This window comes from Hyla sarda, chromosome 5, assembly GCF_029499605.1.
Source record: "Hyla sarda isolate aHylSar1 chromosome 5, aHylSar1.hap1, whole genome shotgun sequence".
NCBI lineage: Eukaryota > Metazoa > Chordata > Amphibia > Anura > Hylidae > Hyla > Hyla sarda.
In genome coordinates, this window is record NC_079193.1 from 76,163,655 (window position 1) to 76,191,523 (window position 27,869).

At 44.9% G+C, this 27,869-nt stretch overlaps 1 protein-coding gene across 1 annotated transcript in view; it reads right to left on the reverse strand.

Annotated features, from left to right (window-relative positions):
* Positions 1-27,869, reverse strand: part of ITGB8 (integrin subunit beta 8) — a 153,199-nt gene that overhangs the window by 17,025 nt on the left and 108,305 nt on the right. The window contains exons 10-12 of the mRNA XM_056519730.1: positions 20,955-21,360; positions 17,021-17,243; positions 268-371 (exon numbers count right to left, since the gene is read on the reverse strand). Coding sequence (XP_056375705.1) covers positions 268-371; positions 17,021-17,243; positions 20,955-21,360 — 733 coding nt within the window. The remainder of the gene's footprint in view (positions 1-267; positions 372-17,020; positions 17,244-20,954; positions 21,361-27,869) is intronic.

The following is a 27,869-nucleotide window of genomic DNA, read 5'->3' on the forward strand; positions in this document are numbered from 1 at the left end:
AGGTACTGTCTTGTTAATTGCCAAACAAGGCAAAGAAAGTCTAGGATTAAGAACTGCTGACAAATAGCACAGCTCTGGTCTTGCCCCTAGAAATGGTGAGAAAAAGAAATAGCTGTGCAGCATGAAGGGAATTCTCAAAAACAATCTTGCCATCATGCAGCTTTTTAATAAAGCATAGGTGTCGAGGCATGAATACCCAAAATGTCAAGCCTTGAAAGTTACCGTATTTTAGTGTAGAGATAAATATTTAATCAAAACTGTTCTTACCTGAAGTCTGATCAATATAGTACACCAGTGTGTTACATTTGGTTTTATAGGGATCCATTGGATTAACAGATCCATTCAGTGAGCCATGAGAATGCTCACAGTTCCTGTGTATTACATAAACAGAGTAGATTAGTCACACAGTTATTAAAGTGGTTTGAAATCTGTTGATTCTGAATAGAATGACCTAATGCGTGGGAGCAGGCAAAAAGAAACAACAAAAGCAAGCACAGGCAATACTTAAAGGGGTATTGCCATCTCATTTAGTAATGGCATATGGCTTGTACAGGCCATCATTCTATGAGAGGGTGGGGAGATCCCCCATTTATCTTGTGAATGAGAAGACTGCAGTCCTTCACAGTGGCCAGGAGCTGCTGTGCAGGAGAACTGCAGCACTGCTTCCTTTAAGAAAATGGTCTGGATGCAGTTCCCCAGCACAACCAGTAGGCTGGAAGCACTACTGTGCTTAGAAAACAGTAAAAACTCCTTGTTTCCTAGCATCATGGCGGTCCCAGTTGTCAGACCCCGACCGACCATAAAGAAATGACATGATATCCTAATGGTACAGCATCACTTTATCAGATGGGAATACCCCTTTAAAAAGTCAGAAACTTTTCTTAACCAAATTTTTTGCCTAGATAATGTTAAATCTAATACCAGGAAGACAAAGATCATATCCTCCTCTCTCTCCAGTATGATGCCAGAAAACCCATGAGAACAGTCATATTTGTAAGTACAGGGTGGGCCATTTATATGGATACATCTTAATAAAATGGGAATGGTTGGTGATATTAACTTCCTGTTTGTGGCACATTAGTATATGTGAGGGGGGAAACTTTTCAAGATGGATGGTGACCATGGCGGCCATTTTGAATCCAACTTTAGTTTTTTCAATAGGAAGAGGGTCATGTGACACATCAAACGTATTGGGTATTTCAGAAGAAAAACAATTATGTGCTTGGTTTTAACGTAACTTTATTCTTTCATGAGTTATTTACAAGCTTCTGACCACTTATAAAATGTGTTCAATGTGCTGCCCATTGTGTTGGATTGTCAATGCAACCCTCTTCTCCCACTCTTCACACACTGATAGCAACACCGCAGGAGAAACGCTAGCACAGGCTTCCAGTATCCGTAGTTTCAGGTGCTGCACATCTCGTATCTTCACAGCATAGACAATTGCCTTCAGATGACCCCAAAGATAAACGTCTAAGGGGGTCAGATCGGGAGACCTTGGGGGCCATTCTACTGGCCCACGACGATTAATCCACTTTCCAGGAAACTATTCATTTAGGAATGCTCGGACATGACACCCATAATGTGGTGGTGCACCATCTTGCTGGAAAAACTCAGGGAACGTGCCAGCTTCAGTGCATAAAGAGGGAAACACATCATCATGTAGAAATTTTCGCATATCCAGTGGCCTTGAGGTTTCCATTGATGAAGAATGGCCCCACTATCTTTGTACCCCATATACCACACCATACCATCAATTTTTGTATTCCAACAGTCTTGGAGGGATCTATCCAATGTGGGATAGTGTCAGACCAATAGCGGTGGTTTTGCTTGTTAACTTAATTCACATTCAGTTTGCCTCATCACTGAACAAAATCTTCTGCGTAAACTGAGGGTCCTGTTCCAATTTTTGTTTTGCCCATTCTGCAGCACCTGAAACTACGGATACTGGAAGCCTGTTGTCACGATGCCGGCTGGCAGGTAGTGGATCCTCTGTGCCAGAGAGGGATTGGCGTGGACCGTGCTAGAGGATCGGTTCTAAGTCACTACTGGTTTTCACCAGAGCCCGCCGCAAAGCGGGATGGTCTTGCTGCGGCGGTAGTGACCAGGTCGTATCCCCTAGCAACGGCTCAACCTCTCTGGCTGCTGAAGATAGGCGCGGTACAAGGGAGTAGACAGAAGCAAGGTCGGACGTAGCAGAAGGTCGGGGCAGGCAGCAAGGATCGTAGTCAGGGGCAACGGCAGAAGGTCTGGAATCACAGGCAAGGAACACACAAGGAACGCTTTCACTGGCACTAGGGCAACAAGATCCGGCGAGGGAGTGAAGGGGAAGTGAGGTGATATAGGGAAGTGCACAGGTGTAAACACTAATTGGAACCACTGCACCAATCAGCGGTGCAGTGGCCCTTTAAATCGCAAAGACCCGGCGCGCGCGCGCCCTAGGGAGCGGGGCCGCGCGCGCCGGGACAGAACTGACGGGGAGCGAGTAAGGTACGGGAGCCGGGGTGCGCATCGCGAGCGGGCGCTACCCGCATCGCGAATCGCATCCCGGCCGGAGGTGGTAACGCAGCGCCCCGGGTCCGTGGAACCGACCGGGGCGCTGCAGTGAGGGAAGTGTAGCGAGCGCTCCGGGGAGGAGCGGGGACCCGGAGCGCTCGGCGTAACAGTACCCCCCCCCTTGGGTCTCCCCCTCTTCTTGGGGCCTGAGAACCTGAGGATCAGACTTTTGTCCAGGATATTGTCCTCAGGTTCCCAGGACCTCTCTTCTGGACCACAACCCTCCCAATCCACTAAAAAAAAAGTTCTTCCCCTGACCTTTTTAGAGGCCAAAATCTCTTTGACAGAGAAGATGTCCGAGGAGCCGGAAACAGGAGTGGGAGGAACAGATTTAGGAGAAAAACGGTTGAGGATGAGAGGTTTAAGAAGAGAGACGTGAAAGGCATTAGGGATACGAAGAGAAGGAGGAAGAAGAAGTTTGTAAGAGACAGGATTAATTTGACACAAAACTTTAAAAGGACCAAGATAGCGTGGTCCCAACTTATAGCTCGGGACACGGAAACGGACATATTTAGCGGAGAGCCATACCTTGTCTCCAGGGGAAAAAATGGGAGGAGCTCTTCTTTTCTTATCTGCGAATCTCTTCATGCGAGAAGAAGCCTGTAAGAGAGAATTTTGGGTCTCTTTCCATATGGTGGAAAGATCACGAGAAATTTCATCCACAGCGGGCAGACCAGAGGGCAAGGGGGTAGGGAGGGGGGGAAGAGGGTGACGGCCGTACACCACGAAAAACGGAGATTTGGAGGAAGATTCAGAGATTCTGAAATTATACGAGAATTCGGCCCAAGGTAGAAGATCTGCCCAGTCATCCTGGCGGGAGGAAACAAAATGTCGTAAATAGTCACCCAAGATCTGGTTAATTCTCTCTACTTGTCCATTGGATTGAGGATGGTATGCAGAAGAAAAATTTAATTTAATCTTGAGTTGTTTACAGAGAGCCCTCCAGAATTTAGACACAAATTGGACGCCTCTATCCGAGACGATCTGTGTAGGTAACCCGTGAAGACGAAAAATGTGTACAAAAAATTGTTTAGCCAACTGAGGCGCTGAAGGAAGACCAGGAAGAGGAATGAAATGTGCCATTTTGGAGAATCGATCAACGACCACCCAAATAACAGTGTTGCCATGGGATGGGGGTAAGTCAGTAATAAAATCCATACCAATCAGAGACCAAGGTTGTTCGGGGACAGGTAGAGGATGAAGAAAACCAGCGGGCTTCTGGCGAGGAGTCTTATCCCGGGCACAGATAGTGCAGGCTCGCACAAAGTCCACCACATCAGTCTCTAGAGTCGGCCACCAATAGAAGCGAGAGATGAGTTGCACAGATTTCTTGATGCCCGCATGACCTGCGAGATGGGAGGAGTGACCCCATTTGAGGATCCCAAGGCGTTGGCGTGGAGAAACAAAGGTCTTTCCTGGAGGAGTTTGCCTGATGGAGGCTGGAGAAGTGGAAATCAGGCAGTCAGGAGGAATGATGTGTTGAGGAGAGAGTTCAATTTCAGAGGCATCTGAGGAACGAGAGAGAGCATCGGCCCTAATGTTTTTATCAGCAGGCCGAAAGTGAATTTCAAAATTAAATCGGGCAAAGAACAGAGACCACCTGGCCTGACGAGGATTCAGCCGTTGGGCAGACTGGAGGTAGGAGAGGTTCTTGTGATCGGTGTAAATAATAACTGGAAATCTTGATCCCTCCAGCAGATGCCTCCATTCCTCAAGTGCTAATTTAATGGCTAGAAGCTCTCGATCCCCGATGGAGTAGTTCCTCTCCGCCGGAGAGAAGGTCCTGGAAAAAAAAACCACAAGTAACAGCATGCCCGGAAGAGTTTTTTTGTAGAAGGACAGCTCCAGCTCCCACTGAGGAGGCATCAACCTCCAATAGGAAGGGTTTAGATGGGTCAGGTCTGGAGAGCACGGGAGCCGAAGAAAAGGCAGACTTGAGTCGTTTAAAGGCGTCTTCCGCTTGAGGAGGCCAAGACTTGGGATCGGCATTTTTTTTTGTTAAAGCCACAATAGGAGCCACAATGGTAGAAAAATGTGGAATAAATTGCCTGTAATAATTGGCGAACCCCAAAAAACGTTGGATGGCACGGAGTCCGGAGGGGCGTGGCCAATCTAAGACGGCAGAGAGTTTATCTGGGTCCATTTGTAGTCCCTGGCCAGAGACCAAGTATCCTAGAAAAGGAAGAGATTGGCATTCAAACAGACATTTCTCTATTTTGGCATAGAGTTGATTATCACGAAGTCTCTGAAGAACCATACGGACATGCTGGCGGTGTTCTTCAAGATTGGCAGAAAAAATCAGGATATCGTCCAGATATACAACAACACAGGAGTATAGTAGATCACGAAAAATTTCATTAACAAAGTCTTGGAAGACGGCAGGGGCGTTGCATAGACCAAAGGGCATGACCAGATACTCAAAGTGTCCATCTCTGGTGTTAAATGCCGTTTTCCATTCATCCCCCTCTCTGATGCGGATGAGATTATAAGCACCTCTTAAGTCCAGTTTGGTAAAAATATGGGCACCTTGGAGACGATCAAAGAGTTCAGAGATGAGGGGTAGGGGGTAGCGGTTCTTAACCGTGATTTTATTAAGACCGCGGTAGTCAATGCAAGGACGTAGAGAGCCATCTTTTTTGGACACAAAGAAAAATCCGGCTCCGGCAGGAGAGGAGGATTTACGGATAAAGCCCTTTTTTAAATTTTCTTGGACGTATTCAGACATGGCAAGAGTCTCTGGGACGGACAGAGGATAGATTCTGCCCCGGGGTGGAGTAGTGCCCGGGAGGAGGTCAATGGGACAATCATAAGGCCTGTGAGGAGGTAGAGTCTCAGCTTGTTTTTTGCAAAAAACGTCCGCAAAGTCCATATAGGCCTTAGGGAGACCGGTTACATGAGGAAGCACAGGGACACGGCAAGGTTTACTGGGAACCGGTTTTAAGCAGTCCTTGGAACAAGAGGGCCCCCAACTCTTGATCTCCCCAGTGGACCAATCCAGGATTGGGGAATGGAGTTGAAGCCAGGGAAGTCCAAGAAGGATTTCAGAAGTGCAATTGGGGAGGACCAACAGTTCAATCCTCTCGTGATGAGATCCGATGCACATTAGAAGGGGCTCCGTGCGGAAACGTATAGTACAGTCCAATCTTTCATTGTTTACACAATTGATGTAGAGGGGTCTGGCGAGACTGGTCACCGGGATGTTGAACCTGTTGACGAGAGAGGCTAAGATGAAATTTCCTGCAGATCCAGAGTCCAAGAAGGCCACAGCAGAGAAGGAGAAGGTAGAGGCAGACATCCGCACAGGCACAGTAAGACGTGGAGAAGCAGAGTAGACATCAAGGACTGTCTCACCTTTGTGCGGAGTCAGCGGACGTCTTTCCAGGCGGGGAGGACGGATAGGACAATCCTTCAGGAAGTGTTCGGTACTAGCACAGTACAGGCAGAGATTCTCCATGCGGCGTCGAGTCCTCTCTTGGGGTGTCAGGCGAGACCGGTCGACCTGCATAGCCTCCACGGCGGGAGGCACAGGAACAGATTGCAGGGGACCAGAGGAGAGAGGAGCCGGGGAGAAGAAACGCCTCGTGCGAACAGAGTCCATATCCTGGCGGAGCTCCTGACGCCGTTCGGAAAAACGCATGTCAATGCGAGTGGCAAGATGGATGAGTTCATGTAGGTTAGCAGGGATTTCTCGTGCGGCCAGAACATCTTTAATGTTGCTGGATAGGCCTTTTTTAAAGGTCGCGCAGAGTGCCTCATTATTCCAGGATAATTCTGAAGCAAGGGTACGGAACTGTACGGCATACTCGCCAACGGAAGAATTACCCTGGGCCAGGTTCAACAGGGCAGTCTCAGCAGAAGAGGCTCGGGCAGGTTCCTCAAAGACACTTCGAATTTCCGAGAAGAAGGAGTGTACAGAGGCAGTGACAGGGTCATTGCGGTCCCAGAGCGGTGTGGCCCAAGCCAGGGCTTTTCCAGACAGCAGGCTGACTACGAAAGCCACCTTAGACCTTTCAGTGGGGAACTGGTCCGACATCATCTCCAAGTGTAATGAACATTGGGAAAGAAAGCCACGGCAAAACTTAGAGTCCCCATCAAATTTATCCGGCAAGGATAGTCGTATTCCAGAAGCGGCCACTCGCTGCGGAGGAGGTACAGGAGCTGGCGGAGGAGATGATTGCTGGAGCTGTGGTAGTAACTGTTGTAGCATAACAGTCAGTTGAGACAGCTGTTGGCCTTGTTGCGCAATCTGTTGTGACTGCTGGGCGACCACCGTGGTGAGGTCAGCGACAACTGGCAGAGGAACTTCAGCGGGATCCATGGCCGGATCTACTGTCACGATGCCGGCTGGCAGGTAGTGGATCCTCTGTGCCAGAGAGGGATTGGCGTGGACCGTGCTAGAGGATCGGTTCTAAGTCACTACTGGTTTTCACCAGAGCCCGCCGCAAAGCGGGATGGTCTTGCTGCGGCGGTAGTGACCAGGTCGTATCCCCTAGCAACGGCTCAACCTCTCTGGCTGCTGAAGATAGGCGCGGTACAAGGGAGTAGACAGAAGCAAGGTCGGACGTAGCAGAAGGTCGGGGCAGGCAGCAAGGATCGTAGTCAGGGGCAACGGCAGAAGGTCTGGAATCACAGGCAAGGAACACACAAGGAACGCTTTCACTGGCACTAGGGCAACAAGATCCGGCGAGGGAGTGAAGGGGAAGTGAGGTGATATAGGGAAGTGCACAGGTGTAAACACTAATTGGAACCACTGCACCAATCAGCGGTGCAGTGGCCCTTTAAATCGCAAAGACCCGGCGCGCGCGCGCCCTAGGGAGCGGGGCCGCGCGCGCCGGGACAGAACTGACGGGGAGCGAGTAAGGTACGGGAGCCGGGGTGCGCATCGCGAGCGGGCGCTACCCGCATCGCGAATCGCATCCCGGCCGGAGGTGGTAACGCAGCGCCCCGGGTCCGTGGAACCGACCGGGGCGCTGCAGTGAGGGAAGTGTAGCGAGCGCTCCGGGGAGGAGCGGGGACCCGGAGCGCTCGGCGTAACACCTGTGCTAGCATTTCTCCTGCGGTGTTGCTATCAGTGTGTGAAGAGTGGGAGAAGAGGGTTGCATTGACAATCCAACACAATGGGCAGCACATTGAACACATTATATAAGTGGTCAGAAACTTGTAAATAACTCATGAAAGAATAAAGTTATGTTAAAACCAATAAGTTTGATGTGTCACATGACCCTCTTCCTGTTGAAAAAACAAAAGTTGTATTCAAAATGGCCGCCATGGTCACCACCAATCTTGAAAAGTTTCCCCCCTCACATATACTAATGTGCCACAAACAGGAAGTTAATATCACCAACCATTCCCATTTTATTAAGGTGTATCCATATAAATGGCCCAGCCTGTAATATATTATTGTATTTGTTAGTATTTTTACATCTATGTTTGACGGAGCACATTATATATATATATATATATATATATATATATATACATACATACATACATACATAAGGTCATAAACAGGTTAAATCATTCATATTTTGTAAGACCTTCTTCCCACAATTCTTTTTTTTTTTTTTTTCCAGTAATCATAGCTATCACCCCCTATTAAGAAGTGGAATAATACTCCTTGCTATCCAGCTTTTATACATTTATATCCTAAAAAATATTTTATTTGACCAAATGATAACAAAAAGGTAACCACATGTTACCACAAGGGCCATAAATAATCTGTAACATCAATATGTGGTTCACAGCAGGTCGTGGAGTCTCATTGAGTCTACAAAAACCAACAAGGCCAATAAAATGGCCACAATGGTCATTCCAGACTGTAGGACAGTACAGGAACTACTCCATTATATACTCCTGGTACTACCAGCTATTATACAAAACATAATCTTCCCAGTAGGGTCTGTAATTTATCACTTTATTACAGTCCCTCCATCACACTCCCACCTGCTGTATAAAGTGGCAGAAAAAGGAGGCATTAAAATGAAATAAAAGTCAATAAAATGATCCTTATTTAAGGAAGATAATGTTTATGTAGATTGAGGATATGCGGATGTGTAAAGGGTACCAGTATTTATTAAGATAACAACACAAAAGCAGAACATTATGAAGAAGGGTTTCATATTCGGTAAAGGACATGAACCGTGTAAGCTTTGTGTTAGTACTACAAAAACATTTTCTGCATGCTGGATTCAAGGGAGTAGCTGTATAAACAGATGGAGACTGTGATTTGCAGCTCAGTCGTGCCTCGGTTTATAAGCAAACAGGATATGTTTCTAGAATGTTTAACTCAGGGGAAAACATTAAAAATATAGTTCTATAAAATGGGGAAATATGCATGTACTTCATAAGAAAGTATGAAGAATTAATGTATTCTTGGGAAAAAATCTAACTTGTTTCCGAGTTTTTTTATTATTATTATTGTTATATGTTTGCACATGGTAGAGATCTGCACATATTGTGCTGCGTCTATAGAAACATAATCCATTATATATATATATATATATATATATATATATATATATATATATATGTAAAACTCAATGTGTGTATGTGTGGTGTGTGTATACAGTATGTGTGTGTATGTATGTGTGTGTGTATGTGAATGTGTATACAGTATGTGTGTGTATATGTGTATGTATACAGTATGTGTGTATGCAGTGTGTGTGTATACAGTATGTGTTTGTGTATGTGTGTGTATGTGCGTTTATACAGTATGTGTGTGTATATACATTATCTGTGTGTATGTGTGTGTATACAGTATGTACGTGTATACAGTATAGGGGAGATTTATCAAAACCTGTCCAGAGGAAAAGTTGCCCAGTAGCCCATAGCAACCAATCAGCTCGCTTCTTTCATTTTAAACAAGGTCTATACAAAATGAAAGAAGCAATCTGATTGGTTGCTATGGGTAACTGAGCAACTTTTCCTTTGCACTGGTTTTGATAAATCTCCCCCTATGTGTTTGTGTATATGTGTGTGTATACAGTATGTGTGTATACAGTATGTGTGTATGTGTATGCAGTATGTATGTGTGTGTATGCAGTATGTGTGTGTATGTGTGTGTATACAGTATGTGTGTGTGTATGCGTTTGTGTGTATACAGTATGTGTGTGTATGTGTGTATACAGTATGTGTGTATGCGTATATGTGTGTATACAGTATGTGTGTATGTGTATACAGTATGTATGTGTGTATGTGTGTGTATACAGTATGTGTGTATGTGTATATGTGTGTATACAGTATGTGTATATGTGTGTATACAGTATGTGTGTATGTGTATACAGTATGTATGTATGTGAATACAGTGTGTGTATATGTGTGTGTGTATACAGTATGTGTGTGTATACAGTATGTATATGTGTGTATACAGTATGTGTGTATATGTGTGTATACAGTATGTGTGTATATGTGTGTATACAGTATGTGTGTATATGTGTGTATACAGTATGTGTGTATGTGTGTGTGTGTATACAGTATGTGTGTATACAGTATGTGTGTGTATACAGTATGTGTGTGTATACAGTATGTGTGTGTGTATACAGTATGTGTGTGTGTATGTGTATACAGTATGTATGTGTGTATGTGTGTGTATACAGTAAGTATGTATACAGTATGTGTGTGTATGTGTGTGTATACAGTATGTGTGTGTATACAGTATGTGTGTGTGTATACAGTATGTGTGTGTATGTGTGTGTGTGTATACAGTATGTGTGTGTGTATACAGTATGTGTGTGTGTGTATGTGTATACAGTATGTATGTGTGTGTATACAGTAAGTATGTATACAGTATGTATGTGTGTATGTGTGTGTATACAGTAAGTATGTATACAGTATGTGTGTGTGTGTATACAGTATGTGTGTGTATACAGTATGTGTGTGTATGTGTGTGTATACAGTATGTGTGTGTGTGTGTATACAGTATGTGTGTATGTTCCAGCATCACTTCTAAACGGCTGAAGATATTTCAATGAAACCTTGTACACATGTTACTTGTATGTCAACTACAAACATAGGATAGATAAATTAACCCTTATCCACCCCCATTTCCGACGGTCATAGTTTCCTATGCAAGTCTATAGGAAATGTATGTTCCAGCATAACTTTCAAATGGCTGGAGATATTTTGATGAAACTTAGTACACGTTACTTCTGTTTCAAATAAAAATACATGATAGTTAAATGAACCCTTAGCTACTCCCTTACGTAAAGGATGGAGTTTGTCTTAAGTCCAGGACTTCCAGTAACTTACTCCACAAGCTCTGCTCTGCATCTCCTAGTGAGTGCATCAGTCCGGCCACACCCCTCCCACATGCCACACACCATCTTGCAAAGCTAGACCCACCATTAAAGCTACACCCCTTTTATTTTCTACCCTTTTTGTGCATTGTCAGGCTTGCAAGTCATGCCTACTTCCACAAAACCACGCCTCCTTCTATTTTCGGCCTACAGTCTGTTCATTACAACTGAGCCCCACCTAAAGACGGGATATGAGGACGGAATATGAGGTCAGGATATGAGGACGGATTATGAGGACAGAATATGAGGTCAGGATATGAGGACAGGATAAGATGACAAGATATGAGGAACTGTCCGGAGAAGGAGAGGTTTGCTATGGGGATTTGCTTGTACTTTGGACAGTTCCTGACAGAGAAAGAGGTGTCAGCAGAGAGTAATGTGGTCAGACTGAAATTAACTATACAACTTCCTTTGTAGTATACAGCAGCTGATAAGTACTGGAAGGATTAAGATTTTTAAATAGAAGCAATTTACAAATCTGTTTCACTTTCTGGCACCAGTTGATTTGAAAAAAAAAAAAAAGTTTTCTTCCGGAGTACCCATTTAAATGTGTTATAAACAAATCCTAAAGTATCTATAGAGCTTATAATTTATTACATACATACTGGATAGAATTACATTAGTTGTACATAAGCATCTCCATCCTTACAGTAGCCAAAAAACACTCAGTCCCTCAAATACAGCTGCTGGTGGTAAATTTGGACAGAGGGAGGTATTATTTGAAGTAGCAAATGGTGACATCTGGCATAAAAGAAGTTGCTAAATTTTGCAGGAAAGCAACCAAAGCTTTTGTTTAAAAAAGTGTTTGGGGCTTTGCAACAAAAGCGAATGGATCACTGTAGCCCACCGTGTTTACTATAATTTACACTTGTAGCTGCCATAAATTTCTCCCCATATACCACGGTTTTAGGTCTGGTCAGAAAACCGGATATGGGGCAAAAATGTGCCGACCGAAGTCACCGTTTGACTCCGGTTGGCTCATTGAAATGAATTAGATACGAGCCGGGTCCGGATGGCATACGGGAGGACCTGGTTTTTGCTCCCCCCAACCAAATCTGGCAGCCGCACAGTGAAATTGTGGTGTGAACCCACCCTTACTCTGCCACACAGGCAGGAACAGATGTGCTACATTTATTAAGAGGCGTGCTCATCTCAATAAATCCAGTTCAGATATCACAGGTGGGATTTTACATCAAACCCCAATACAGTATCTCACATAAGTGAGTACACCTCTAACATTTTTGTAAGTATTTTATTATATCTTTTCAAGTGATAACACTGAAGAAATGACGCTATGCTACAATGTACAGTAGTGAGTGCACAGTCTGTATAAGGCTGGGTTCACACTACGTTTTCTCCCATACGGGAGCGCATACGGCAGGGGGGAGCTAAAACCTCGCGCTCCCGTATGTCACCGTATACGCTCGCGTATGTCATTCATTTCAATGAGCCGGCCGGAGTGAAACGTTCGGTCCGGTCGGCTCATTTTTGCGCCGTATGCGCTTTTACAACCGGACCTAAAACTGTGGTCAACCACGGTTTTAGGTCCGGTTGTAAAAGCGCATACGGCGCAAAAATGAGCCGACCGGACCGAACGTTTCACTCCGGCCGGCTCATTGAAATGAATGACATATGGGAGCGCATACGGTGACATACGGGAGCGCGAGGTTTTAGCTCCCCCCTGCCGTATGCGCTCCCGTATGGGAGAAAACGTAGTGTGAACCCACCCTAACAGTGTTTAATGTTGTATCCCTTCAAAATAACTCAACACAGCCATTAATGTCTAAGTGGGCCCATATTGTCAATATTTTGTGTGGCCACCATTATTTTCCAGCACTGCCTTAAGTCTCTTGGGCATGGAGTTCACCAGAGCTTCACAGGTTGCCACTGGAGTCCTCTTCCACTTCTCCATGACAACATCACGGAGCTGGTGAATGTTAATGACCTTGCACTCCCCCACCTTCTGTTTGAGGATGCCCCATAGATGCTCAATAGGGTTAAGGTTTGGAAACATGCTTGGCCAGTCCATAATCTTTACCCTCAGCTTCTTTAGCAAGGCAGTAGTGGTCGTCTTGGAGGTGTTTAGGGTCATTATCATGTTAGAATACTGCACTGTGGCCCAATCTCTAATGGGAAGAGATGATGCTCCGCTTCAGTATGTCACAGTACAAGAGGCATACATGGTTCCCTTCCCTCAACTAACTATAGCTCCCCAGTACCACCAGCACTCATGCAGGCCAAGATTATGACACCCCTACCACCATGCTGGACTGTAGGCAAGACTTACTTGACTTTGTACTCCTCATCTGGTTGCCACCACACACGCTTGACACCATCTGAACCAAATAAGTTAACCTTGGTCTCATCAGACCACAGGGTATGGTTCCAGTAATCCATTTCTCTATTCTGTTTGTCTTCTGCAAGTTGTTTTATAGGCTTTCTTGTGCATCGAATTTAGAAGAGGCTTCCTTCTGGAAAGACAGCCATGCAGACCAATTTTATGCAGTGTGTGGTGTATGGTCTGAGCACTGACAGGCTGACCCCTCACCCCTTTAACCTCTGCAGTGAAGCGGGCAGCAATCATACGTCTATTTCCCAAAACAACCTATGGATATGATGCTGAGCACTTGCACTCAACTTCTTTGGTCGACCATGTTTGTCTGTTCTGAGTGGAACTTGTCCTGTGAAACTGCTGTGTGGCCTTACACATCGTGCTGAGGCTCACTTGGAAATCTTCTTATAGTATAGGCCATCTTTATGTAGAGTGGCAATTCTTTTTTTCAGATGCTTAAGAGTTTTTTTTCCATGAGGTGCCATGTTGAACCATAACTACGGTGTCCATTTTAGGACATCGTCAGTCGTCAGCTGTATCTCCGTCAGTTGTAAGGAAAAACAGCATACCGCCTCCTCCCTCAGACAAATCGCCGTCAGTTTTCAGCCCGTACCTCCCTCATCCTTCAGCGAAAACAGCGTCCCGCCTCATCCCTCGGACCAATCTCCGTCAGGCTTTAGCGAAAACAGTGTCCCTCCTCATCCCTTGGACCAATCTCCGTCAGGCTTCTGCAAAAACAGCTCTCATGCAAAACTCTGTCATCCTAAACTCTGTCATGCCTCAGGCAAAAATGAAAGTGCTGAGTCAGCAGAGCTTCAGCAGGGCCAGCACAGACACTGTGATTGGTTGATGAGCACAGACACTGTGATTGGTTCATGGGAGGGTGTGTGCAGTCCCGCTCGCTCTGCTCAATGCACAGATCACACTGTTTCGACACACTTCTTTACAAACCCTAATCTCTCATGTACCCAGTTTTTCCAGATTCCTGCAAAACCTACGCTCTCATGTACTCAACTTTTCCCGATTCCTGCAAAAGCTACACTTATGTACTCAGCTTTTCCAGATTCCTGCAAATCTTACACTCATTTACCCAGCTTTTCCAGATTCATCTTACACTCATGTACCCAGATTTTCCAGATTCCTGCAAATTGGGAAAAGCCGAGTACATGAGATTGTAGGATTTGCAGGAATCTGGAAAAGCTGGGTACATAAATGTAGCTTTTCAAGGAATCGGAAAAAGCTGAATACATGAGAGCGTAGGTTTTGCAGGAATCTGGAAAAGCTGGGTACATGAGAGATTAGGGTTTGTAAAGAAGATGTGTGTCCTGGAAAAGCTGGATAAATGAGAGATTAGAGTTTGTGAAGAAGTGTGTCCAGGCCATCCGGGGATTAGGGTTTGCAAAGATGTGTGTCCTGGAAAAGCTGGGTACATAAGAGATTACAGTGCATTGAGCAGAGCAGGACTGCACACACCCTCCCATCAACCAATCACAGTGTCTGTGCTGGCAGCAAATCAGCTAGCAGCTCTGCTGAAGCAGCCAATAACAGTGTCTGTGCTAGCAGCTCTGCTGAAGCTCTGCTGACTCAGCACTTTCATTTTTGTCTGAGGCATGACAGAGTTTAGGATGACAGACTTTTGGTTGACGCCTGACGGAGATTGGTCCGAGGGATGAGGCGGGAGGGATGTGGCAGGACGCTGTTTTGGTGAAGGAGGAGGGAGGTACAGCTGACGACTGAAGATGTCCTAAAATGGACACCGTACATAACACCAAATTTAACCCCTTAAGGACCAGGCCAATTTTCACTGAAGGACCAGAGCGTTTTTTGCACATCTGACCACTGTTACTTTAAGCATTAATAACTCTGGGAGGCTTTTACCTTTCATTCTGATTCCGAGATTGTTTTTTCATGACATATTCTACTTTATGTTAGTGGTAAAATTTTGTCGATACTTGCATCATTTCTTGGTGAAAAATTCCAAAATTTGATGAAAAAATTGAAAATGTTGCATTTTTCTAACTTTGAAGCTCTCTGCTTGTAAGGAAAATAGACATTCCAAATAAATTATATTTTGATTCACAAATACAATATGTCTACTTTATGTTGGAATCATAAAGTTGCCATGTTTTTACTTTTGGAAGACATCAGGGGGCTTCAAAGTTCAGCAGCAATATTACAATTTTTCACAACATTTTCTAAATCAGAATTTTTCATGGACCAGTTCAGGTTTGAAGTGGATTTGAAGTGCCTTCTTATTAGAAATACCCCATAAATGACCCCATTATAAAAACTGCACCCCTCATAGTATTGGAAAAGGACATTCATTAAGTATGTTAACCCTTTAGGTGTTTCACAGGAACAGCAGCAAAGTGAAGGAGAAAATTCAAAATCTTCATTTTTTACACTCACGTGTTCTTGTAGATTCAGTTTTATAATCTTTACAAGGGGTAAAAGGAGAAAAATCCTCTCAAAATGTGTAACCCAATTTCTCTTGAGTAAGGAAATACCTCATATGTGGATGTAAAGTGCTCTGCGGGCGCAGAAGAGGGCTCAGAAAGGAAGGAGCGACGATTCTGGAGAGTGAGTTTTTCTGAAATGGTTTTTGGGAGGCATGTCACATTCAGGAAGCCCCTATGGTGCCAGAACAGCAGAAAACCCCCCACATGGCATACTATTTTGGAAACTACACCCCTCAAGGCATGTAACAAGGGTTCAGTAAGCCTTAACACCCCACAGGTGTTTGACGACTTTTCGTTAAAGTTGGATGTGTAAATGAAAAAAAAAAAAGCATTTTCCCCCCAAATTTACCATTTTTACAAAGGGTAATGGGAGAAAATGCCCCCCAAAATTTGTAACTCCATCTCTTCTGAGTATGGAAAAGCCCCACGTAAAGACGTAAAATGCTCTGCGGGCGAACTACAATGCTCAGAAGAGAAGGTGTCACATTTGGCTTTCGCATTTAGCAAATTTGGCTGAAATGTTTTTTTTTTGGGGGGGGGGGGGGGGGGGGGAGGGGCATGTCGCATTTAGGAAACCCCTATGGTGCCAGAACAGCAAACAAAAAAAACACATGGCACACTATTTTGGAAACTACACCCCTTAAGGAACGTAACACCCCTCTGATTGGTTGCTTAACACATCACAGGTGTTTGACGACTTTTTGTAAAATTTGGATGTGTAAATGAAAAAAAAAATATTTTTCACTAAAATGCTGTTTTCCCCCAAATTTTACATTTTTACAAGGGGTAATAGGAGAAAATTACCCCCAAAATGTGTAACCCCATTTCTTCTGAGTATGGAAATATCCCATGTGTGGACGTCAAGTGCTCTGCTGGGACACTACAATGCTCAGAAGAGAAGGAGCACCATTGGGCCGACACGGGGTGCACGGGGTGCCTGCTGATAGGGTGCCTGCGTACCTCCTTGGTCCTAAACTACCAGGTAGCTTGGTCCTTAAGGGGTTAAAACACCTGCTCCCTATTCACACGTAAGACCATGTAACACAAACTAGTCACATAATACTGGGGCAGGAAAATAGCTAATTGGGCCTACTTTGGACATTTTCACTTTAGTTGCCAATACTTAGACATTAATGGCTGTGTGTTGAGTTTTTGAGGGGACTCAACATTAAACCCGATTATATCCGGAATGTGGACTACTTTACCTTGTAGAAGAGGGCCATTTCATCAGTGTTGTCACGTGTAAAGGTATCATAATATATTTACAGAAATGTGAAGTGCGCACTTACTTACGGTATGTGAGATACTGCAGTTTGCATGTAGTGTATGTCTAAATACAAAACAATACTTTAGAAGGCTAATAAATAAAAATAACAAACCAGTTGTCCGTGCAGGTATTGCTACATCCAGAGCAGTATTGGCACAAAGGGCCAAAGCTTTTGTCAATAGTGCACTCGCATTTACCACATGTGCAGGTTCCCCTCCCACTGCACACAAGTCCATTGGAATCCATACAGTGTTTCTTTAATGATGAGCATTGACATCTGTCCCCTTCCCAGCCACTATGGCATTTACAATCTCCATTGTAACATTCACCATTACCTGTCGAATAGAGGAGGAATATTGATTAGAATGAACAGAGACATTTATGTTCACTAGAATTAAATATCACATTAAAAATAGTTATCCAATAAAAATTACAAAAATTGGGTAAAGGATACTGTATGCATAGAAATCCCCCTATCTACTACTGTAGTTTAAAGTTAATGTCAAACACGAAACACTTTTTTAAGTCCAAAATTCTGTGCCAATGAATTTCTTAACATGTCTTCATAATGGTCACAACCCCATTTTATCTCTTATTTTTTGGCCCATTATCCGACAAGATGCAAAAAGTGTCTAATACACAAAATAATTGTATTGCACAGCACCATAAGTCCTCATTCACATAATATTTGGAGTGCATTGCCAGTATAAGTCAGCAACCTGTCAAAAAAGGTATGCAGATGTATACCCATGTGCTCCTGGCTGATCCTTGGAGTTTTAGGGGCTGAATGTTGTCCAATAATCACTATGTTCAATCGATTTACTGAACATGTAAGGGGAGATCTTTAATTTTTAAAAAGAGGCTCTGAAAAATAAAAGAAGCAATCTGATTGGTTGCTATGAACAACTTGTCAACTTATTCTCTGCACAGGTTTTCATAAATCTCACCAATAGTATTTTTGTGTGGGGCTGCTGTGCTTTTGAGTCCCACACAGACACAGTATATGTTTAGAAAATTGACAGAATATAGTCACTGAAATGGCCAGCTGGGACATCCTGGCAGAGGTATACACTGGCATACCTATGCTGGTGCATTTGCAAAAATTAATTGTCTATGCATGGGATTTCAAGCCCTTATCAGAAACACAGTACCCCAACCAAGATACGGTAATAAAATAATCAGCACATTATTTTGAAGCTAAAAACAGCACCAGTTACCCAATGTAACACATTAATAAAATTATGAACAATAAACTTAAAAACTATCATTATTATTGGTCCATACCATAAATTGCAACACATGAATGGCTATCCTCTAACTTGTCTAACTCTACAGTATTATGGATTGTCCTTCCTTACAGTGGGGAACACTAAACCTAAAGGGCCAAATGATCCAACTAGAGGCTCAGCACTTCCTAACAGGCTACGTCTCTAAAATTGCAATACAAGTTTGTCCAAATAAAGAGTTTGCCAGAATATATTTTTCCCCCTGTACATTGTTCTCACTGTAAGCACAGTATGAAGGGTGGGAATTCCTGACTGTTGGCAAGTATTTGCCATACACTGTCCCTGTAGCAGGCTCTGGTGTTATAGGATCACTCTCATCAAATGCCAATGGGGCGGAGTAAGGTGATGGTACCCAAATATTCGGGTAAAGGTATCACGATGTAAGGTAGATCACTTACAGCCCTTAGTGTTTAGGCTCTGAGAAGTCCTATTTATTAGTGTCTGGGGCCAAATGGAAACTGCCTGGTAATGGTACCTGTCTTCTCTGTTGATTATAATCCCTGATGTTCTGCACTCCAGCCTCCTTGGTCTTCAACAGTTTTTCCTGGTTGCCTCCCTGGATCTGCTGCTTCTTTGTAGTAGGCAAAGCCACTCAGATAAGTCTTTGGGTCTCGGGACAACTGAAGTCTACCGCTGCATAGCTCCCATTCCTAATCTGTCTTTCTTCTCCAGTGTAACCACTTACGTTTCTTCTCTGCCTCCACAGACATAACAGCTCTGGCATCAAACTCCTGCCCCGGTGTCAGAATGCTTTCCAAGGACTACACTGTGAACCCTGCTGTAATATGAACTATGATCTGATAGGTAGATGCCAATTCAAAAATAAATAAACATTTAGGGGGAGATTCTTCAAGGCTTGTGTAGAGGAAAAGTTTACCAATTGCCCATAGCAACCAATCAGATGGCTTCTTTTATTTTTCAGAGGCCTTTTTAAAAAAAAAAAATGAAAGAAGCTGTCTGATTGGTCGCTATGGGCAACTGGTAAACTTTTTCTCTGCACAGGTTTTGCTGAATCTCCCTCTTAATTTTTAAATTAATAGTGCAGTCACTGAAACAAACATTTGCATGGCTTGCGCTTAAGCGCTTAAAAATACTCAAAACCTCTGAGATTTTGGCCAGTATGTAAAGGTAGGATTCTGATCTCATGAGCAAGCTGGTTCACTTTCATTGGAGAGGCAGCCATGCATATGCAATCCACTTACGGTATTCACTGAAATAACAATAGGTACAATAAAGTATCCTCTATGACTCACATTGATTGTAATGGAAAGGAACTGTGCATGTTTTGCCATCCCTCCACTGATAATAGGGACTGTGCTTTTCCCTTCTCAATACCCATGAGGTTCTCAGCTGCCAAACCCCAACTGATCTGACTTTTATTATTATGTGTTATTAACATCAGAAACTGCAGCTGCAGGAAATTCTCTATAACATTTCATTATATATATTTTTTTAAAGTAAAACTTTTGACTTTACAGGATAGCTTTAAGAATTATATGCATTTGATAAGCCATGAGCATTCCAGGATAAATGATCCTGTTCTAGGGGTGTCTAGAAAAAACATTCCAAAATCTAATGTAATTCAGTGGTGTTTTTAATGGCTTCCCTGCAGGGCAACCTCTGCTTAAGATAACAAACACCACAAATCAAATGCAATACAACATTTAGCTCTCAGAGTTTATGCCTTTTCACACGCTGTGAATAACATACATGTTCACAGCAAACATGAGTTTAAATCAGAGGGGGGTCCTACAAGTTCCAGGCAGATTTAATACTGATCAGTGAAGTATTACGACACTTCATTTCCTGAGTGACTGCGTGTTGTAAGCTATAAACCCAGGTCACTGCGAGTACCTGACCCATTACCGGATGGACATATTAGTCAAGGCATAAAAACATTACATGATCATCCCACACTAGTCAGAGAACTAGATAAAACTGTTATGATGTAGTTGTAGTTTCACAGCAGATTATGTGCCACATAGTGCAGACCACTAATGTGCTATCACAGAAAGAAAAGATTTTTAAAAAAAACTGATATGTTTTGTATTTCATTTCAGTGTTTCTGATCACCAGAATAGTGTAGTCTATGCTCGTGCTACTACAAACACTGGAACCAGAATCCGCCATAGCTCCATTATAAGTTGTAGCTATGGTATGATTGTGACTACAGCCTTAAAGAGGAAATATGGTGGAATTTTTTTTTTTTTTAAATCAACTGGTGCCAGAAAGTTATACAGATTTGTAAGTTACTTCTATTTAAAAATCTTAATCCTTAAAGGGGTATTCCGGTGAAAACCTTTTTTCTTTTAAATCAACTGGTGGCAGAAAGTTAAACATATTTGTAAATTACTTCTATTAAAAAATCTTAATTCTTCCTGTACTTCCTGTGTGTAAACTCCATATGTTAATGCGCCTTGAACATTTTCCAGGCAGCATTAAGGTAGCACCTGTAAGGCCATGCACCTATATCAGCCAACTTGGGTGGGGCTTGTAGCCTCTCTCCCCCCTTCCATTGTATGTGTGCTCAGTCACGCTGGAGGTAACTGGGAGCAGGCTGCATGTCGGCCTAGTGCTGCTGTAATTGCCCACTGGCCCCTGGTTTTTGCTTTTCACGCACAGGTAGGTTAGCATTAGGTCCCGTGCCATCTGAGAAACCTTGGCGTTGGTGACAAATCTATTTAACTTTTTGGCACCAGTTTATTAGAATTTTTTTTTCCATCGGAGTACAGTTTTAAACATTGCATCTAAGCTACTTACCAGAACATAGTTTTCCAAGGTTGTACGGGCAAGAAAAATTGTCAATTTCACAGTATTTCCCATATATTTTTCCCAGTTTGGTTTTAGAGCAGTAGCATTTTCCACACAGACAAGTTCCTCTACCACTACACTCAGACTCTGATGGGGATTGCTTGCAGTTTTCGGACTGATATTCCTTTTCTCCCAAGCTGCAGTTGCTGTCTCTGCATGGAACTCCAGGGCAGTCTGGGTGAACCTCGGTAACACACTTATCCTTATGCCTTAGTGGACTGTTACACTGACATGTGCAACTTCTGTGAATCTTTACTTTCACGGTTTCATTGAAACCAATAGGTTTAAGAATGATGTAGTTATGTCCACCTTCTACATCACAAGTGTCCATAGTAACTGTTACATTAAAAAGAACCTAAACAACAAACAAACAAACAGGAATTAATAACATTAAATTATACAATAGTACCAAGTACTAACATATTATAAAACATGATGGCATCTAGGGATGAGCAAATCGAATCTGAATCTGTTACAAATTTCAGGAAAAATTTGACAAGGGTAGGCGGGATGACCCTGAATCACATGCAGCATGCAGCCTATCAGCAGCCAGTAATGCCTGTGATGTCACAGCCCTATATAATCAGCAGCTATCTTGCGGCCAGTCACATCACCGTTCTATTACAGAAAGAGAGGGACAGACAGCGCTGTGTGTTGGACAGAAAAGCATTTTTATAGCAGCGTTTCACCTCCCAGTCACATCAGCGTTCTATGGCAGAGAGAGAGGGACAGAGAGCAGTGTGTGTTGCACAGAACAACCTTTTTAAAGCAGCGATTCACCTCCCAGTCACATCAGCGTTCTATTGCAGAGAGGGACGGAGAGCAGTTTATATTGCACAGAAAAGCTTTTTTACAGCAGCGATTCACCTCAAGCCCAAATCCAGCCTAGAAGCACTGATAGGTAAGGGAGTGAGAATGAGAGAGAAAGTGCAATTTTGAGTGTAGTACACAGCGACTGTGTGCTGCAGCACTGGTGTGTACAACAACTGAAAAGCTAATAGTAGCCAGCCAGTTAGGGTAAGCAGAGCACTAAAAGCATATTGTCCGCTTTTAAGTGTAACCTGTGCATACATCTAAGTGGTATACCATTTTGTTCCTGTTAAAGTCTTAAGGGCCTAAATACTGGGAAAGGCCAGCCAAAAGTACACACCTGCTGGTGTTGTAGAAAAATACTGTTTTAAGCGTACTGAAGAGCATTGTCCTCCTCTCATAAGTGCATACCACATGCGTACATCTAAGAGGTGTACTATTTTGTTCCTGTTAAAGTCTTAAGGGCCTAGATACTGTGAAAGGCCAGGCAAAAGTACACACCTGCTGGTGTTGTAGACAAATATAGTTTTAAGCGTACTGGAGCGCATTGTCCTCCCCTCAAAAGTGCATACCACATGCATACATCTAAGTGGTGTACCATTTTGTTCCTTTTAAAGTATTAAGGCCCTAAATACTGCGAAAGGCCAGCCAAAAGTACACACCTGGTGGTGTTGTAGACAAATACTGTTTTAAGCATAGTGGAGCGTATTGTACTCCCCTCATATACACACTAAGTATGTCAGGCAGAGAAGTGCCAGGCCGTGCACATAGGAGTGGCACAGGCCTAAATTCATCAGGCAGAGGTCGCAGCAGACTAGGGGCAAGTGGCAGCAGGAGTCACAGGGAGAGGCCTGAGCTCCCAGTATCAGCTAGAAGTCGTGTCTCGATCATCATCGCCTGGTTAACACGGTCATCCACATCCTCACAAGTGACATCTGACACCCCCAGTCAACAGTCGTGGGTTCCTCAGACACAACCCTCAGTAGAAGTATAGGAAAAAAGCTGCGATGGCGCTCCCAAGGAAGTAACCCGAAGTCGTCGGTATTGATGAAGAATAAATAATTTATTTACAGCATAAGAAAATAATAAATAAATAAAGAAAGACGTGTTTCGGGAGTCACAGCTCCCTTTCTCAATTGCAGATGGTTGCTGTTACAGCAACCACCTGCACTTGAGAAAGGGAGTTGTGACTCCCGAAACGCGTCTTGCTTTATTTATTATTTTCTTATGCTGTAAATAAATTATTTATCCTTCATCAATACCGACGACTTCGGGTTACTTCCTTGGGAGCGCCATCGCAGCTTTTTTCCAATACTTCTGCATTACTCTACAGACTCTCCTCTGGGCTCTGTCCACACGCTGCTGGCCTGCATACCAAGCTACCATCACCGGCAAGGGATACGCTACCCCCACCTGGGTACCCACCTACACCAGCTAAAGACCTACACAGCACCTGGCACTACCTCCGCTTTTTTCCTCCAAATTATGTACAACCCTCAGGCATGGCTCGGGAGCAGTCCCTGTTCTCCCATTGCCTCTGTCCTATGCTGTTCCCTCCCCTAAAGAAGTATCTTATGCTGTGGGTTCAGCTCCACTATTTAGTGAGGACGATATACTAGAGGACAGTCAGCAGCTAGTGCCCAGCCAAGAAGTGGAGGAGACTTCCACCACTAGGCAGGCAAGTAGTGATGAGGAGAGTGGCGTGGGAGGTGGTATTGCGAGCGTTCAGGCTCCTGAAGCAGACACTGTTGAGGAAACTGAGGAGGACATCAGTGACATGCAGACACAACTCGATGATGTTGAAGCAGATCGCACTTGGGAGCCAGGTGCAGAGGGGGCTTCATCATGATCAGGAGAAGAGGGTTGCAGGTTGCCTGTGAGGTAGCAGCTGAGCCAGCAAGGTGGTAGCATGGTTGGCAGTCAGCATGGTGGCAGAAGTGGAAAGTCTGGAGCCAAACGTGCCCAAGGTAGACCACCTCCTCTCGGCAGTCTACCTTCCCGGGAGGTAGTGGAACAGGGGTTTCTGGAGTCGGCGGCAGTAGAAGTCAATCAGTGTGGACTGTTGGTGGGAAAATCAGCTACTCAGCGGTGTGGCAGTTTTTCATCAAGCATCCGGAGGATGTTAACCTGGCCACATGCAAGATGTGTCGGCAGAAGGTGAAGCGTGGTCAGGGTCCCAATGTTGGCACCACGGCCCTGGGTCAACATTGCAGCATCACTACAAAGCGGCCTGGGAGAACCGCGGCTCCGATGTGGTGGTCCAGCCTACTGCATCACCCAGTGGAATGCCGCTGCCTGTTTCAGCCAGCCAAGGCTCCTCCACCTCAGCCGAAGGGAGCTGTGTGTCATACCAATCTCCTACTTCGAGTCAGTCATTCTGCCAGCAATCCATCGGCGAAGCCATGTCCATGAGACAACGGTATGCATCCACTCATTAAATGGTGCAGAAGCTGAATGTGCTCCTGTCCAAGTTGCTGGTGCTGCAGTCCTTCCTTTTCCAAGTGGTGGACTCTGCACCTTTCAGAGAACTAATGGCTTGTGCTGAGCCGAGGTGGAGAGTCCCAAGCCGTCATTTCTTTGCGAAGAAGGAAGTACCAGCCCTGCACAAATTTGTGGAACAGAAGGTGGGCCATCCCTTGAGCCTGTCGGTGTGTACCAAAGTGCACAGCAGCGCTGACGTGTGGAGCTGTAACTCCGATCAGGGACAATACATGTCCTTTATGGTCCACTGGGTAAATGTGGTTCCTGCACAGGCACAACAGCAACTTGGACAGGTTATGCTGCTTCCGCGTCCACGCTCTAAGGCCGTTGGTCCTGTGACAGTGTGCGACTCCGCCTCCTCATCCTCCACCGTGTCCTCAGCCTCCACTGCACGGACAAGTCTCAGTGCCCCTCCAGCATACCATGTGTGCAGGGCACAGCGGTGTCACGTTGTTCTTCACATGAATTGCCTTGGTGAACGGAGTCACACAGGGGAGGAACTGCTAAAAGTTATTCATCAAGAAATCGAATCATGGCTTACTCCATGAAAACTGGAAATGGGAACCATGGTGACCGACAATGGGAAGAACATGTTGTCTGTTCTGCGACAAGGAAGCTTGAGACATGCGCCCTGCATGGCACGCGTGTTCAATTTGGTTATCAAGTGGTTCCTGAAGTGTCCCCCATCTGCAAGACATCCTAACAATGGGAAGGAAACTTTGCATGCACTTCAGCCACTCATACACCGCAAAGCACACCCTCCTTGAGCTGCAGCGACAGAACTGTATCCCCCAACATAGTCTGATTTGCAACGTTTCCACACGTTGGAATTCCACCCTCCATATGTTGGACTGACTAAACGAACAGAGAAAAGCTATCACCGATTTCTTGATGATCCAAGTAGATAGGGGGACTCCCCTGTGTAACTTCAATGTCGACAAATGGCAGCTCATACGTGACATCTGCAGTTTGCTCAGGCCCTTTGAGGAAGCCACATTATTAGTCTGTTTCATTTACTACAAAATGTGTTGGAAACGATGGCTGGTCAGGGCACTGGAGACATCTCAGAGCCACATGACCCATGTGGCGGCTGAACTGGAGGAGGAAGGGGAGAGGGACAGTGGAGCACAGTTTAGGTTTCACGAGATGGGCGATTTTTCTAGTTATTTGACAGGAGAGGAGGAGCAGTAACAGCTAGAAGGTTGTGAGGAAGGCGAGACAGAGGACCCACACACAATGACAGTATGCAATGGAGATGAAGGCAGGGAGTCCCTCCGAGTCACTTGCACAAATGGCACTTGCTTGCCTATTGTCTGCCGAACTGTAACCATTCGGCAGCGAGATGACTTCTGGCTCTCCACCTTATTGGACCCTCGCTACCGCCACAAAATGGGGGCCTTTTTTACACCCACTGAGAGGGAGGATAAACTGACCTACTACAGAGACATCCTATGTAGTCAGTTGGCCGATGCCTATCTGCACCATTGTCCATCCTCTCGCAGGTATGATTGGGGGGGGGCCTTTGTGCTCAACTTCCACTGCCATGGCTGCCGGGGTGGGGTGGGTTGGCTGGAGCAGTACCAGCTCCATCAGCAGCAGCCTGAGTCTACAGTCGCTGATGAGTAGCTTTTTTCACCCGCATAGTGAAGCAACTCATCAGCAGCAGGTAAACCTGGAGCAGGACCTGAACGCAGCAGCTGTGGCATACCTTGACATGACCATGCTAAAACACCTTGAAGATGGTAGTAGATCCGCTGGATCTGTGTGGCAGATGACGCGGCCATACCAGGGAGCAGAGTCTGAGGTGCCGCTGGTTTTCACCAGAGCCCGCCGCAAAGCGGGATGGACTTGCTGCGGCAGGCGGCACCCAGGTCGCTACCCCTGGCACGACTTGCCCACACAGGCGGCTGAGGAAATTCGAGGTACAGATGGGAAACAGCAACTCATAGTCTGGATAGCAGAAGGCAAGGGCTGGCAGCACAGGTGCGTAGTCAGAAAGGAAGCAGGAGGTCAGTAGACAGGCAGCACAGGAGCAAGGTCAGGAACGTAGCAGGAGGTCAGTAACAAGGCAAGGCAAAACACAAAACAATGGCACAAGGCAACAAAGATCCGGCAGGGATGTGGGGGGGGGGGGGGGAGCAGGAACATATAGAGGAGACACTGGCATTGTAAATAATTATGGGCATACTGGCCCTTTAAATCTTAAAGCTCCGGCAGCGGAGCTGAGAGGCAGAAAAGGAGGCAGCAGTGGACCGAGGTGAGTGACGGGCTGGGATTCGAATCCCAGCCCCGCCGGCAGCAGGGGAGAGCAGGGAAATGTGCTCACGGCCAGCACTGGCGGCCAGAGCGCAAACCGTAAAATTGGACAGCCAAACTTGATTTGTGGCCGCAACTAGCAGAGTTTGCCCTGGAAAAGCTGTCCTGCCCAGCCAGTAGTGTGCCATCAGAGCGGGTGTTTAGTGCGGCGGGGGCCATAGTAACTCAAAGAGAACTCATCTGTCCACGAAAAATGTGGAGAGACTGACCTTTGTGAAGATGAATCAGGCATGGATCAGCCAGGATTTCCACCCACCAATGCCTGATGCATCAGAGTAGATTGGCCATGGTGCCACACCAACACTTTACAAATATGGATAGTGCAAAACATATTTAAGGTGCTGCTCCCCAGTTACACACATTCCTCGGCATCAGACCCCAAGTAAGAATTAAGGATATGCATTAGCTAAAACTTACCTTTTCTTAGAATAAAATATATGTATCCCAATTTTTTTTTAAATAAAACAAAAGGAAAGGTGTGCAAAAAGCACCATGTGCCACCTATACCACCAAGTATTGATGTGATGCAAAATCCTCTAAAAGGTGGAAGGGAACAAAGTATGGTAAAAACTTCCCCTGTAAGACCCTACTCTGGCAGTATTAATTCCCTTCTTGGCAAGTGTTGTTCGCCCTAAAAAGGGCGGCCCCACACAGGAGCCTCTCCCTATTTCCACCTACAAACACTGCCATTTCACAGGGTTTTTAGGTGGAAATATGGAGAGTTTCCTTTGTGGAGCCACCCTTTTTAGGGCGAGTAACACTTGCCGAGAAGGGAATTAATAGGGTGAGAGTAGGGCCTTACAGAGGAAGTTTTCACCCCCACCGGTTACAATGAACTATACGTTGTTCCCTTCCACCTTTTAGAGGTCTTTGCATCACATCAATACTTGGTGTTGTAGGCGGAACATGTTGTATTTTGCTCACCTTTCCTTTTGTTTGATTCCATAAAAATTTTGGGGACATATATTTTATGCTAAGAACATTATTAAAAGTTAAGTTTTACATAATGCATATCCTCAATACTTACTTGTGTACACTAACACTTTTAGAAAAGAGACCGTTTTCTTCTGCCTACCTGCCTGTCTCATTCTGCCACTATGCACTATGTTCTCCTTATGCTTCCGCCACCTCCAGGCTGTGTCATTCAGCCACTATATGGTCTCCTCATGCTGCCGCCAACTTCAGGCTGTGTCATTCAGCCACTATATGGTCTCCCCATGCTGCCGCCAACTCCAGGCTGTCATTCAGCCACTATAT